Source organism: Aspergillus bombycis (genome assembly GCF_001792695.1).
Source record: "Aspergillus bombycis strain NRRL26010 chromosome Unknown contig00002, whole genome shotgun sequence".
NCBI lineage: Eukaryota > Fungi > Ascomycota > Eurotiomycetes > Eurotiales > Aspergillaceae > Aspergillus > Aspergillus bombycis.
Window position 1 is genome coordinate 1,149,521 of NW_019170004.1, and position 13,806 is coordinate 1,163,326.

At 48.3% G+C, this 13,806-nt stretch overlaps 5 protein-coding genes across 5 annotated transcripts; 2 read left to right on the forward strand and 3 right to left on the reverse strand.

Moving 5' to 3' along the window:
- Positions 1-182: 182 nt before the first annotated feature.
- On the reverse strand, positions 183-1,238 carry ABOM_000813 (dihydrodipicolinate synthase family protein; the record flags this gene model as incomplete). The annotated part of the gene is made up of 2 exons (XM_022527943.1): positions 183-722; positions 780-1,238. The coding sequence occupies 2 exons, from the start codon at positions 1,236-1,238 to the stop codon at positions 183-185; spliced, it is 999 nt and encodes a 332-aa protein (XP_022394354.1).
- Positions 1,239-1,499: 261 nt separating this feature from the next.
- Positions 1,500-3,664, forward strand: ABOM_000814 (uncharacterized protein; the record flags this gene model as incomplete). The annotated part of the gene is made up of 3 exons (XM_022527944.1): positions 1,500-1,739; positions 1,791-1,897; positions 1,957-3,664. The coding sequence occupies 3 exons, from the start codon at positions 1,500-1,502 to the stop codon at positions 3,662-3,664; spliced, it is 2,055 nt and encodes a 684-aa protein (XP_022394315.1).
- A 664-nt stretch (positions 3,665-4,328) lies between these two features.
- ABOM_000815 (putative salicylate hydroxylase) lies at positions 4,329-5,977 on the forward strand (the record flags this gene model as incomplete). The annotated part of the gene is made up of 5 exons (XM_022527945.1): positions 4,329-4,490; positions 4,570-4,981; positions 5,039-5,354; positions 5,412-5,493; positions 5,558-5,977. Coding segments are annotated over 5 exons (1,392 nt in total), but the record flags the coding sequence as incomplete, so codon positions are not given.
- Positions 5,978-6,054: 77 nt separating this feature from the next.
- Positions 6,055-6,972, reverse strand: ABOM_000816 (uncharacterized protein; the record flags this gene model as incomplete). Its single annotated transcript, XM_022527946.1, has 2 exons — positions 6,055-6,382; positions 6,443-6,972. 2 exons carry the CDS (start codon positions 6,970-6,972, stop codon positions 6,055-6,057), a joined length of 858 nt encoding a protein of 285 aa, XP_022394334.1.
- Positions 6,973-7,597: 625 nt separating this feature from the next.
- On the reverse strand, positions 7,598-10,180 carry ABOM_000817 (uncharacterized protein; the record flags this gene model as incomplete). The annotated part of the gene is made up of 3 exons (XM_022527947.1): positions 7,598-8,833; positions 8,898-9,349; positions 9,406-10,180. 3 exons carry the CDS (start codon positions 10,178-10,180, stop codon positions 7,598-7,600), a joined length of 2,463 nt encoding a protein of 820 aa, XP_022394317.1.
- Positions 10,181-13,806: the final 3,626 nt, after the last annotated feature.

The window sequence follows — 13,806 nt, forward strand, 5'->3', positions numbered from 1 at the left end:
TAAGGACATATAACTGTGGATATACTAGCCCATCATCCATTTCCTAGCAGCAAGCACCATAGCGAGTAATCTGGCTCATGGTGTGCTTTTATGATATAGACATACATTACTAGAGCGAAAGGCTTCAATAGGGTGTACTTCGATTTTCCTTTGGTCTATCTTGTTTTATTACATATTGTTTCTCACTGTGTCCTCCTGGGACCAGAGACATCAGGTAGAGAATTCTCAATCTCGACCAGATGTTGCATTGCACTCACAACCCAGTCTTGCATACCCTTTGGTGACGGTTTATATGGCCTTCGGGGCCAAAATGCCTTTTCTTCTGTAACGCCAGCCAAGGGCCCTGCAAAATGCGCTGCTGCAAACTTGGTTGGGGCGATACCCTCTTTACAGGCTTTTTCAGCTTGTGCAACTAAGCCTTGCAGCTTCATGGCCTCCTGTACGTTTCCATCCTTCCACAGAGTGTATAACCTGGCGACCGACTTGGGGAAGACATTGCCTATTCCCGTCACACAACCTGATCCTCCACCACTGAGGCAGGGAATAAGCCAATCTGATGAGCCCGCATAGACACTGAACTGCTCATGCGAGTACTCTTGCGTCAGTCGGGTCACCTTCCCCGCATTCCCACAGGTCAGCTTGACACCGACGATGTTGGGATGCTGGGCCAGCGTCGACATGACATCCGAATTCATATCAACGCCATTGCAGACAGCGGGGAACTGTGTCGTTAGTTATTTTCTGACACTGAAATAACATCGTGGGCGCATGTAACTTACACTGTAGATCACGATGGGGAGAATAGTCTCGTCTGCGACGTCCCTGTAAAAGTCGATGATCACGTCCTTCGTCATAGCTTTGGCCCAATAGCTCGGAGGCAGCAAGAGCCCGAAGTCTGCTCCTGCCTGTCGGGCCTCTTCTGCCAATCGTATTGATTCATTTGTCGATTGTCCACTAATACCCGCTACCAGTGGAAAGTGGTCAAATCCCAGGTCTACAGCGGCGCGTCGAGCGATCTTGATTAGCTCTTGCCGCTCTGTTGGGGACAGTAAAACTGCCTCCGCTGTTGTTCCACCCAGAACGAGGCCGTCAACACCTCCCCGGATCAGGTAGGAGAAGTATTTGTAGGAGGCTTCATAGTCAATTTCTTGGCGAGGGGTTGTTTTGTAAAGGGAGATTACCGGACAAAAGATTCCAGGGGGTAGGGGTCTAGTCTTTACCGCCAATGAGGATGTCATAGTGTCGACCGTGAGCCCTTCTTCAACGGATAGAGTTTATTTTATACAACTCAACGCGCTCTCCGGGTGATTTATATCCTGTGTTAGTAAGAAGCAACCGGTCATCGGGCATCCCCCGACATGCCCGGCTAGAGATCTACCGACAATGCGGGGTTACAAAGCCAGCCGATCCGATTTTATGATGACTCCGACAACACTGCGGGACCAATACACCCTCACTCCCTAATGCAGCAACGAGAATAATACAAGCGACAAACATTCATGGCTAAGCGTAAACGACAATGGAGTCCCACACGAGTGCCCAGCCAACCGGTAGCAGGCGGATCGAGTCCCAATGTAGAACAGCAGCAAAGCCCTTTCAGGATCCCTCAGTCGAATCATACATCGGAGAGAAACCCGCAACAAGAGCCGGGCGAGACAGCTGTAGCACCGCCACTGGTGGAAGTGTTACCTTCTATTACACGCAAGATCACTGCATGTGCGGCCTGTAGGAAGAACAAGGTTGGCTGTTCCTACACTTGCTCAACGCCAAATCTACTAATGCTCCGTTAGATCCGATGTGACATGCCGGAGGATGGCCCTCCCTGTATTCGGTGTCGACGCCGATCGCTTTCCTGCGTGTTGAATCGTAGTCTGCAGTCGCTGGTGGAAGACGTGAAGTGAGTTCCCCCCGCAAAGGTGATCTTGATTGCCATGCTCATGCTTACCCGTGGATCAGAAATGTGGAGCTGGTACAGTCTGACCTGCGGAACTTGCATGACACAGTCAACATCATTTGCCAACACTTGGATCTCGGACGACCAAAACCACTCGTAACCGGGCATAGAAAGGCGAGGGAGGACATCCCAGCCAGCGGAGAGCCCGATCGTGAGGAAAGCGAGGGATGCGAAGTGTCACCACCCGATTCCCCATCCGCCGTCCAGGCTCCCATTGACACGTTTCTCGATATCGCCAAACTCGGAAGTCCTAAATCGGTCGAGTCACCACCGGGTCGTCGCGCTAGTCGTGCGACTCATGGAGATGATCTCATCACTAAGGGCATCGTGTCCGTCGCAGTCGCAGAGCAGCTACTCCATCGGTACTTTTCGCGTCTGGACCATTACCTGTACGGAATATGTAGCGAGCATCACGACCTACAGCAGCTACGCACCACCTCTCCCATACTCCTTGCCGCGATATGTACCGTGTCAGCCCTGCATGACCCCCAGGACCAGAAATACTACGCAGCATGTAACAGGGAGTTCCGCTCCCTCGTGATGCGGTCCCTGTTTGAAAAGCGCGACGTCGAATATCTGCGGGCCTTGTGTATCGCTTCGTTCTGGCTGGCAGATGCGTCGCGAATCCTCTGTAGTGATGCCATTCGACGGACAGCAGACATCCGTCTTCACCGCAGCTTCGACTATCTCATCGGTGCTCGCGACCCTGAGTCCTGCTCGCCATCTGCAGCGAATCCGACTACATCTGTTGACCGAGTTCGATTATGGTATCTCCTGTTCGTATGCGACCAACATCTCTCGATTCTGCACAACCGGGACTCTCTCCTGCGCAGCGACAAAGACATCGCAGTGAGCTGGGAAACATACCTCCATCGCGCCGAGACCACGGAATCTGACGTTCGAATCCTCTCCCAAGTATCCCTATTATTAATCATGGGCCAGGTGCGAGATGTGCTAGGGTCGGATAACCAGACACAGCTCCCACCGACTCTGACGCACCATATCACGAATTACTCACGACAGCTAGATAAATGGTTTGCCAAATTCTCTGCGCTGTTCATCACGAACGCATACATTGGCGATTTTCCCCGAAAGGGTCTGGAGCTGCACTACCAGTTTGGCAAATTATATCTTGGCCATCAGGTATTCAAAGGACTCCATGGTAATGCTATCCCGATGCATTTCGTTTCTGCCGCGAACATGGCCCATGATGCAGCAGTTGGGATCTACGAGATGATTTTGAATGATAGCCAGCTTAAGAATAGTCTCGTTGGCATGCCGCATTACTTTCATATCATGATAGCTTTCGCCGGTCATCTGTTGCTGGAGATATGTCACAACCACCACGAACAACTGTCTATCAATGTACAGGACGAGTTCCATCTTATTAGCGCCGTCCTAGACCTATTGCGCAACCAAAGCTGTATTCCCCAACATCCAATCCGGCGCATGGCTCCTGGTCTCAGTCGGAAACTCGCCGGCTGTGCTGCCAGCCTAGGGATTAATAGTCTATCCGACAACCATCCAGCAATTCAGAATACGTACCTTGCAACAGCGGGCGGACAGAGCTTTGCAGATACAACTCAACCATTCGACAAAGAGCCAGTTCAGTTCCCTGTCGACTCCACGGCGCCCCAGATGGATGACTTTCTATTCGGCGACATTGGGGAATTCACGTTCCCGGACTTGACCTCCAGCTTTCTGCCGTAGGGCAAGACAAATATAACAATGTGATTAGGAGTAAATGTTGGCATTGTTGCATTGTTCATCTATATTTGATTTTGAAATTGCCCTAGAGACACCACTATGTATAAAATCTATTCCACTATTGCCAAATTGCAACTCACACTTGCTAAGATCAGAAGATTGTTCGGGTAAGCCTTTTCCCCACGATGCTGCCTGTTCTCAGGCTGGCTCCTTGGAGTCGGGGTGATCCAATCCGATACAGCCATCTCCAAGTAGCTCCACGACGCGTTGAAAGAGGAAATGGCAATAAGACGTCTCTGCTGTTATGGTGTACTGTTGATCCGCACTCAGTGCATATCATAACCATTCTCGGCCAAAACATACGGTACCCGCCATACGCAGAAAGGGGCATTGCACAATGTAACTGAAGTGAAAAAGCCAACGTCAATAACGGTGACCAATTCAACCAGCATAGTAGCCGAAGTCAACTAATAGGGCTTATAACCCAATCATGCCACGATATATCGGCTATCTCGAAAGGGCCGCCTACAACTTCGTGGCATCCAGGGCCCTTAAGTATCCTACAAATGTCTGAGTTACCCGCAGGAACGTTTTGCCATGGAATGTAAATTACAACTTGGCAGGATCTGCAGCGGCTTCTAGCGCTAACGAGAGTAACCTCCAGTAGCGCCATGGCCACCAGGATCTTCCGTTACAGTACCACGGACGGACAACCACCATGAGGGTTATCATCGTAGGCGCTGGTATAGGTGGTCTGACATGCGCTATTGCCTGCCGATGCGAAAACTTGGACGTGATTGTCCTCGAACGCAGTTCTGAACTCTTGCCTGTAAGTATTGACAACGCGTCATTTAGAGGTGACCAAATTGCGTAGACAGATCTGATAAGAGCGAGTTCGATATGATTAGGTCGGAGCAGGTATACAAATACCCCCCAATGGCGTGCGAGTATTGCAGGAGCTGGACCTCAAGCAAGAGGTCTTGCAGAAAGGAGCAATAGTCGAATCAATGGATCTTCGACGGTACAAGAACGGCGGACTTATAGCTCCATGGAATGTGGTGAGACGGTCGCTCGAGAGTACGGGGCACCGTGGATGTATGTATCCTGTGCTGTTACCTGGACTATTGAGTATGCTTGTCTCACATTTGTCTAGCATCATCCACCGAGCGGATTATCAGCAGATTCTGTTCGATAGGGCTATGATTATGGGTGTAACAGTGCGCTTCGGAGCTACTGTTGAGGACTTGGATTTCCAGGATATGCAGGTTGTTCTCAAGGGTGGCCAGACAGTAGCGGGTGATGTTATCATCGGTGCTGATGGTTTGTCGATCGTTCTGTCACTGGTATCCCCACTAAAATAGACTAATTCGGGCTCAGGGCTATGGTCAAAAGTCAGAGACACAATCTTCGATCGACATTTGCCGCCCATAGAGACCGGTGACATGGCCTACCGTGCAGTCTTTCCAAGAAAGCAACTTGAGGACCTCGGCGACCCGGAGATAGGCAGTCTTTGTAGTAAAACCTCGGTCACAGCCTGGCTAGGGCCAGAGAAACATGCCGTATTCTACCCGGTACGAGGAGGCGAAGAATTTAATCTAGTTCTGCTCCTACCTGACAATTTACCTGCTGGGGTGCGTACCATTGAAGGTGATTTGGAGGGAATGAAATCGGGCTTTCGGGATTGGGACGCGACGTAAGAATCTACGAGTTGATTTGTCCTGATACATTCCAATGCTGACTCTTATCATAGTCTTCAGAAGTTGATCTCTTGCATATCGTCGGTGGTAAGGTGGAAGCTATGTCACCTGCCCGAATTAGATACCTGGAGCAAGGTTTGTTACTCCTAGAGGACAGGAACATCCTAGGAATATCCGCTCATCTGTGCCGATTCACTAGAACTCGGTCACACTACTGGGAGACGCTTGTCACCCAACGCTCCCTTATCAAGCCCAGGGCGCTGCAATGGCTTCGGAGGACGGCGCTGTGCTGGGATTGCTATTGGGCTCAGTTGTAAAGCGCCTCGAGAGCCAAACGGACTCTTCGGACGTGACACTCAGGGACTTGGTTTCTGAATCGCTCACAGTCTACGAGGGCTTACGAAAAGCTCGCACTACAGCCAATGTCAATGGAGCCCTCAGAAACCGCGGCGCCTTCCACATGCAAGATGGTATTCTGCAATGGATGCGCGATCTGGTTTTAGGTTATTCTGGTATGACACATGAGACTGATTGGATTGGGCTGATGTCAAGGCGCCAATCGCACACTTTAGCATTTGATACTATACAAGATTGTAAGAGACGGATAAAAGAAGCGTAAATACAGTGCAACGACATGACCTGGATGGAAGCCATTCGGAAATACTTAACTGATAACCATTGATTTTGGGGTCAATTTTACAAATGTTCCTTTCTGACTCCGACGTAATAGTAAATGTGTACAAACGGCGCGAATAGCATACGGTGCCCGCTTCTGAATTCCCAGTCACTGAGGTCCATGTCCTGTCGATCCAAAAGCGCCCGAATCTCCTCTGGTGTCCGACAACGCATTGTCGACACCAGGCCATCAAAGGAAATGAGTAAAGATAACAAGGGAATCACATAGGTGAAAAGCAGATGCAGAGGGGAATTCCAATACCGACAAAGTGTGTACCAGAAAGGGAAAAGAAGCATGACTGGGATGTTAAGCAACGAAGTGAAATTGCGCTGGGCAAATTCAAAGATTCTACCAGTTGAACAATTAGAATTTCTTCCCTCTTCCTTTCATCTGCATTGAAGAACCTACATGAAAGAGTCAGCAGACTCCGTCGCCTTCCGCAATATAGTCGACGCAAGCATATCATCGAAATGATGAAAACACAAGTTGAAGATTCTGCACTCCTTCCGGTTCTCCGGCGCCACTCTCTCACATTCCGCAGCGTCCATAGGCTCAGAGATGAATGAGATATTCTCCTGACGTCTGCTAATGGCAGACCACTCCTCTAAGCGAGGGTGCAGGTCCGTAAGAACAAATCGCGCCGTTCGCCTGCCTTCCGCTCTAAGCTTCGCATTTAAGACATGCTCGAGGGTTCCGGTTGGCCCGCCTGCACCCGCGCAAAGATCAACAAATGTGAAGGAGTCTGGATCTTTCACATGTTCGAGAATAAGGTCGGCTGCTACACCTGCTGGAGAGGCCTTGCTGAAAGGCGGGATGTGTAGATTCCAGACGCGAGTTAGATATGATTGTATGTAAGCTCTCATCCATTCCGGGCACCAGGATTGATCCCCGATCTCGAAGAGATGGTACCGTGGGAACAGAATCATGGTGTTTTGCATGGAAATGTGCGCATCCCTTGATTCCCTATTTTCGTCGTTGGGTAGTGTTCTCCATTGGAAAACATTTGAGTCTCCTATCGTGAGATATGAAGACCCACTATACTATGTTAGGAAAGTGGTGAATCACCTGATCAGACCAGTAACATAGCCAGTACCACATATTTCCCTTTTCTGCACAACTACTTTCCTCTATATCTTTGATAGAACACTTGAACCATACACTGAACAGTCCAAATAGCTACCCTCGCTTAGTAGTCTCTTTGCCTATTCCCTGGCGCCTAAGAGAACACAGCTGCTCTAGTTCTATTACGCAGACGAACCGGTTTCCTCTTTTGGCTTAATTCATGCTCCTCGATAGGGTATAGTTACATCATGCTTCAAACGTCCACCGATGCATGCAAGTGTATCACCCATTATACTCTAAAGGATACAAGCAGGGTATATTAGTGTAAAGGGCTGAAGACTAATTAGGCCGACTGGTAAATTCTATCCGGCATTCTACTCGACACTACAAACCCTTCGGGTTGGTAACAACGGTCGGCTATAAGAATATATATAAAACCATGAATCTCTGAACAAGAAGCCTCATCTTCATTATCCACATCCTATAGTTCGAAGACAGGAATTAGATCGCTTGCACGGGAAGAGGCTTGTAATGCTCCTCAAGAAAGCTTATATCAGTATCACTTAAACGAACTGCCAGCGCCTCGGATGCCGACTCGATCCTCTCGATACTATTCAAGCCGACAATCGGACAAGCGCCCTTCGTCAACAACCATGCTATTGCAAGTGCACTCATGCTGCATCCCTTCAACCGCGCAAGCTGGACCACCCTTGTAATAATGTTCTGATCCTGCTCACCAGAAAACCACTTTGCAGTCTTTGCGTCCTTCACGGAGCGATCGGTTTTTACATTCCATGGTCTGGCCAATAAGCCACGAGCCAGAGGACTCCAAGGAATCAAACCAATCCCCTCCGCCTGACAGAATTTGTTTATCTCGCGCTCTTCTTCACGATACAGCAAGTTATAGAGACCCTGCATACTGGTGAATGTGGTCCAGTTGTTCATTTTTGCGGCATATTGTAGTCTGGCGAGCTGCCAGCAATACATACTTGATGCGCCGAGGTAATGAATTTTGCCCATATGAACAAGATCGTGCAGAGCGCGCATGACCTCTTCGGGGTTTGTATCATCGATGCGATGTAGCTGTAGGACATCTATATAGCTGGATTTGAGTCGAGCAAGAGATGCCTCCACCGCCTCAAAGATGTGCTTCCGACTGAGCCCCATTTGATTGACCAGGTCACCATCGTTGACAGCCGGATTGGGTCGAGCGTTTGAATCAGGGTCAAGAACCGGGTAGTACAGCTTGGTCATGATGACAACTTTACTCCGCGGAATATCATACTGCTCTAGAGCCTTTCCGATCAGGATCTCAGACATCCCGTTGGAATACGTGTTGGCAGTATCCCATGTGTTGATGCCGCAGTCGTATGCCTTTTTCAGGAGCGGGAGCGCTTCGGACTCTGGAAGGACCCATGGGCTGCCTTCCCATGACGGATTGCCGAATGTCATGCATCCTAGGATGATCTTCGACACTTTCAGTCCACTATTACCAAGTCGTTGGTACTGCATTTTCAGCCGTTTCTCGGGGCTTCCGCTTTTCCAATTCGTAACAAGACCTAGCAGCGCGTCTTCGTGGCCGACATTGCCGGGGAAAACGACGTATGGGATACCAGGAAACTTCGATGATGGTTCATCGCAGCGCCAGATAGGTACTCCCGCTGATGCTTGACCAATAATTTGAGCACGTCGCATGCGCATGCCTGTCGTGGCTATATCGGACGAAGTGATGCCGCCCTATACAACTCTAGATATGTTAGATAAGCATCATCCTTTTGCATGGAGGACCACTCGCCTTAACAATGATATATCGAGGCCGGGGAATTAGCAGCCGTAGAAACAAAGCCAACGCACTAGACACTATGCTTCCAATCTGCAAATTGGATAGTTCGCCACGGCTGCTAACCAGTTGTCTGCTTGTCATGAGTAGGACATCTTGTCCATCTAAAATATACCTACCAGCCTCATCAGCAGCACTAAGTACAGTAGTGTAGCTGCTTTCTGCACTACGAAGATTCTCCACGTTCAAAGTGATGACCTTTAGCTCGGGCCCACGGCCTGAAGTCAGAGCTTGAAGTTGATCGGTCGTTTTCGACACATAGGACCGTGCAATAATCAAGCCGCCTGGAGAAGATGCCTCAGCGTCCAGTCCCACGTCTCGTGCACTAAGAGGAGGCTGTGATCTCATCGCCAACCGCGTGGATATAAAGGCAGCTCCTGTTCTATAAAGATAGTGCCGACCAGCAGATTTCGCTGCAGAAGTATGTCAGCAAACATCTTTGACCGATTAGATCACTAGTGACGCGTACCCTGTAGTAGACCAAGCACAAAGACTTCCAGATCAGTATCAACTACGGCGTTGACGATGATAATAGATCTTGGAGCAAACTCGAGTAACTGCTGTGCCACAACAGATACACCACCCTCTCTGATATCCTGCAGAGAGATCGACCGCACACGGTGGCGAGGAATTGAGCCATTTGACTTCTCGACTACGTAGTCGATTAGATTGGAGCTTGTATACCGAGAGGCCGTATCCTTTGCAAAAACAGTTTGGGCGGCGGGAACTACATTCCCATCAGTATCGGCCACAGAGTGAACATTGTCAATGGTGAACCTGCCGCCTTGTCGGAAGAACGGTGCCAGTATCCAACCATCGACCTGCCCGATTACCTCCTCGGCTACCTGAACCTCATCGGGTAAATGTCCCCATAGGGTCGAGTCACCCCGTAGGACAATTTCAAACGTTTTCTGAGCTTGGGCTGCCGCTTGCTTCACAGCCGTACATATTTCGGATATAAGCCTCCGCGCTCCCGCGGTAGGGAGCGCGCGCGAATTGGTGAGTATGAAGAATCCACGATCGCATGTGTGAAACTCTTCTACCAAGGTTGCTTCATCCCACACTGTCAAGACATTGATTCCATGGCATGTCTGCGTGCCTGTGGGGTCGTCATCGAGGACCACGAGGATAGGAAGCTGATCCACCTGCTGATCGATTTCCTCGAGCAACTGACTGGATTCTACCGGAGGAGGGAGCCGTGCCTGGGCTTCCGATAAAGTAACAAGATAATCCGAAGTCGTCATCTTTACTTCCACGTTTGGTATCTATAACATAGTCTTAACCGTTTGATTTATTATGTTTCGTATTGCCGCAAGGCGACTCATGCGGAGATCCGATCATCCTCGGAAGCGGCCCGAGAGGAGTCTGGAAAGCATGCATCGGCTTTCTCTCCGTCCGATATATCACTACCATCTAACCGATTAACTAGCAACGGTGAACCCCAACCGTTCCTTTTAGGACACTCGATGACTGGCCGAGCTACCCCAGTGATTAAGGACAAGAAGCAGATAAACCAGGGCCAACTTGACTAGGTTTTCGGGAAGTATATATCTTAGCCCTAAGCTAAATGCGAAAGTGACGGGACGGGAATATGTAGGAAACACTATCTGATTAACATATCACGATCTACTCAAATTTATGTAAACAAAAAGAAAAGATTTCTAAGCATCGGTACTATATCTTACAAGTCCGCAGCCCACTACCAAGCACCTGTAGATCCAATGCCCAGGGCTATACTTAATCCGTGGGCTGGCACTGTAGATCGGAGATCCACAGTTTCTCCAGGACCTGAATACAGTCCTGGAAATGATTCAATTAGGTCATTTATGTTCGGGAAATCCCAGAAATTAAATGACCGTCACAGACGGAGTAGATGTTCGGGTTATTTCGTTCACTGTGACTGACTTGATGAAGAATGTCGAGGAAGCTAAGGTAACCGAGCCGCATGTTAAATGTACTGTCGGATATAACCAGTACGAGACCATATTTAATCCCAGACTGTGGTCCCAGACTTCTATGAACATTGCGGGGGAACAGAAGTAGCTAGCAGACCACTTTGTTAAGCAGCAGACTGTTGATTGCCCTCCTTGCTAAACTTGGGCTGGCCCTGCTGTCCTTTTAACATGCTATAATTGTGAGACTTTGATGTACTAGTTCGGTTACCTATGGATACTTTTAGGTAGTCACAATCTAGTATTGGCAGCAAAGATTACCACCCTAAATGTAGTGCCTAGTATTCGAATCACTCTCCCTCCCCGGCGGCTGGAGATGCCTTTTTGATTCCAAATCAGGTATAAGTAATTGGGATCTCCTACTTCTCAGCTGCGGTGGCTAAATGATCTCCCCTATTAATCCACCATCCCTGGCTTTATTCGCGAGAATTATTCCTGGTATCATCGTGGGTGGATTTGAACTGAACTAGATCAATATGTGTTGGTAAACAAGACCATATGGCAAGTTTAATCTGAGCACGAACACCGTTAATTTCACTGCCATCTCTATGATAAGCCAGACACATTTTAAGTAGTAAGGACACCAACATGAGGTTCAATCTATAGGGCGATGAAAGGTTCGCCCGGCACCACTACACATACTATATATTCCAGAGTTAAAGTTTGGCCAGTCCACCATTACATACTTTACCGTCTCCCAAACAGGCCTTTGGTTAACCTGCAGCATCCTATATTCTTTCTTGATTTGATTGGGTATGACTAATACAAACACACAGTCATCCAAATTTAATTATACATCTGCAATGTGCTCGGTGTTACCGGTACCATTGTATATAAAGTGTATGCCCGGTATATTCTTCAATTTGCTTTGAATATGGATGTTATTAATAAAGAAGTCAGACTGTACTTTTCTACATAAAGTAGTAGTAGTAGTTATAAGTAAGGCAATGAAAAGCATCGTAGTATAGTACTTTGACACTGACTAATTGCAAGTTCATTTAAGTAAAACGTCACATAACTTTACAGGACTTCATGAAGCCTGTTCCAGCACTGTGTGTTCCTTTTCATGTTTTCTTAAATATAGTAATAAGAAATATCCCAAGGCGCTCTCCACCCCCTAGGCGGGTGTTCGTTATTCCCTTTTTATGGATTCCTTGTAATGCTCGAAGTTCAGCACACAGACACCATCAATGTGTAGTGGTGGAATGGCAACCAATTTTACTATTGCGGATGCAGCATTCATCTGTGATACAATATGAGTGTCAGTAATGAACTCACCCTCCCCCAGACGGCTACGCCTACTGGCTATAATGAGCGTCCGATCAGGTAGCTTCGCTTTAATATCCCCTGGTTTGGCATTGTGAAGGCGCCTCCGAAATTCAATGGCAACTTCATTGAGCATATAGATAAAACACGATCGTCATCTTTCCCGAGCTGAAGGGCGATGACTCACAACTGATAGACAAGTACAAGTACTTACTACGGTGGACCCGATAGAGAGACGATTGATAAAAGCGCTGTCCTATTTCAACAGTACACTAAGGGTTCTGGAAGGACCAGGAACTGAAACCAAGGTGTCCCCCTTTTCATCAACTAGTCATAGCTAGCACCTTGCCTAAGCATCGGATTTTGTGTACATGTTACGTCAGTCACCTAGGAAGTGCTGGACGGGTTGCATGAGTTATCTTCATCGTCCGGGCCCGCCCAGCATCGATAGCAGTATTCGCTTGCAACAATTTCTTCGCCGTCTTTGCAAAGGAACAAGGTATGCGGCTCGCCGCCAGGAGGAACATCGACGCCCGAGACCTTGATGGCATCTACGAGGTCTTGGTCGGTATAGCCTAAAGTATAATAAGTATGATTTATTAAGTACCATCGGCTATCTTAAAGTGGAATTACATACCACCTTGCAGAGTCAGAATCCATCCACATCTTTTAAGATTTGCTGGGCAACTCTTCCCATACACCAAGGCCGGCATTGACCCAGCGAGTGCAGTAACAAGAGTGGGAAGCAACTTCATTTTTCCGTGTTCCAGGTGCTCTTGCGATTGTTGATAAGAGAAATGGAAGAGAATGGTGGGTGTCTTCAAGATGATGAATGTAGGCGGACTCAGATCCATGTGGAAGGGTTCAACCTCTCAATTTATATGTTGGTAAAAGCCCAGATCAGTTTATTCGAAGAATGACATTCTATCCATGACACAAGGCTGTCGTAATTCTGCTCTGATGGCTTCACTCGTCCTACTATTTCCGGAAAGCCAAAGTTGGGCGATGGATGTCACGTTCAGTCCAGATCTCATTAAGGACATGTACAGAGGACCAGCATTGTTAGTGGCATGCCGTGCAGACGAGAACCAAGGGATCTCGATATGTCGGATGATGATACTGAATTCACTTCACTGTTTTCAGCTCTTCAAGCTCTGGTCGTGAGGTCAACGATATTTCCTTCCATGGGCCATATTGACATGGTACTAGTTAGAGCTTCCCTTGGTGTTTGACCAACCTTACCAGTATAGAACGACTCCATGAGAACCAAGTATACAGTGCCATGAGTGCTAGGATCGATTTACTGGGCGCAGTAGAAGTAGGATGGAACCAGCAGACCAGTGAGTCTTCAGTTGAGTCGCAGTATGCGTTGTTTTGTCGTTGCCGAATTCTTTTGATCGATAAAGCATAATAGCCCCCTCTTGTCATGCCACGCTCGGCATTGCTGTTATGGTACAAGGCAGGAAATCATTTACGCCCCTAGGAATGATCGGCAGGTCCGGCAAAAAGTGGAGATTTGGAATGGAGCCACTGCTACCAGTGTTTGCTTCATCGGGTAAGAGAGCCCATCAAACGTAAACTTAAAGAGTCTATCATATTCGGAATTACATCCGAGGAGCCAGTCATCATTCCGAGTTGGAATACGTCAAGAC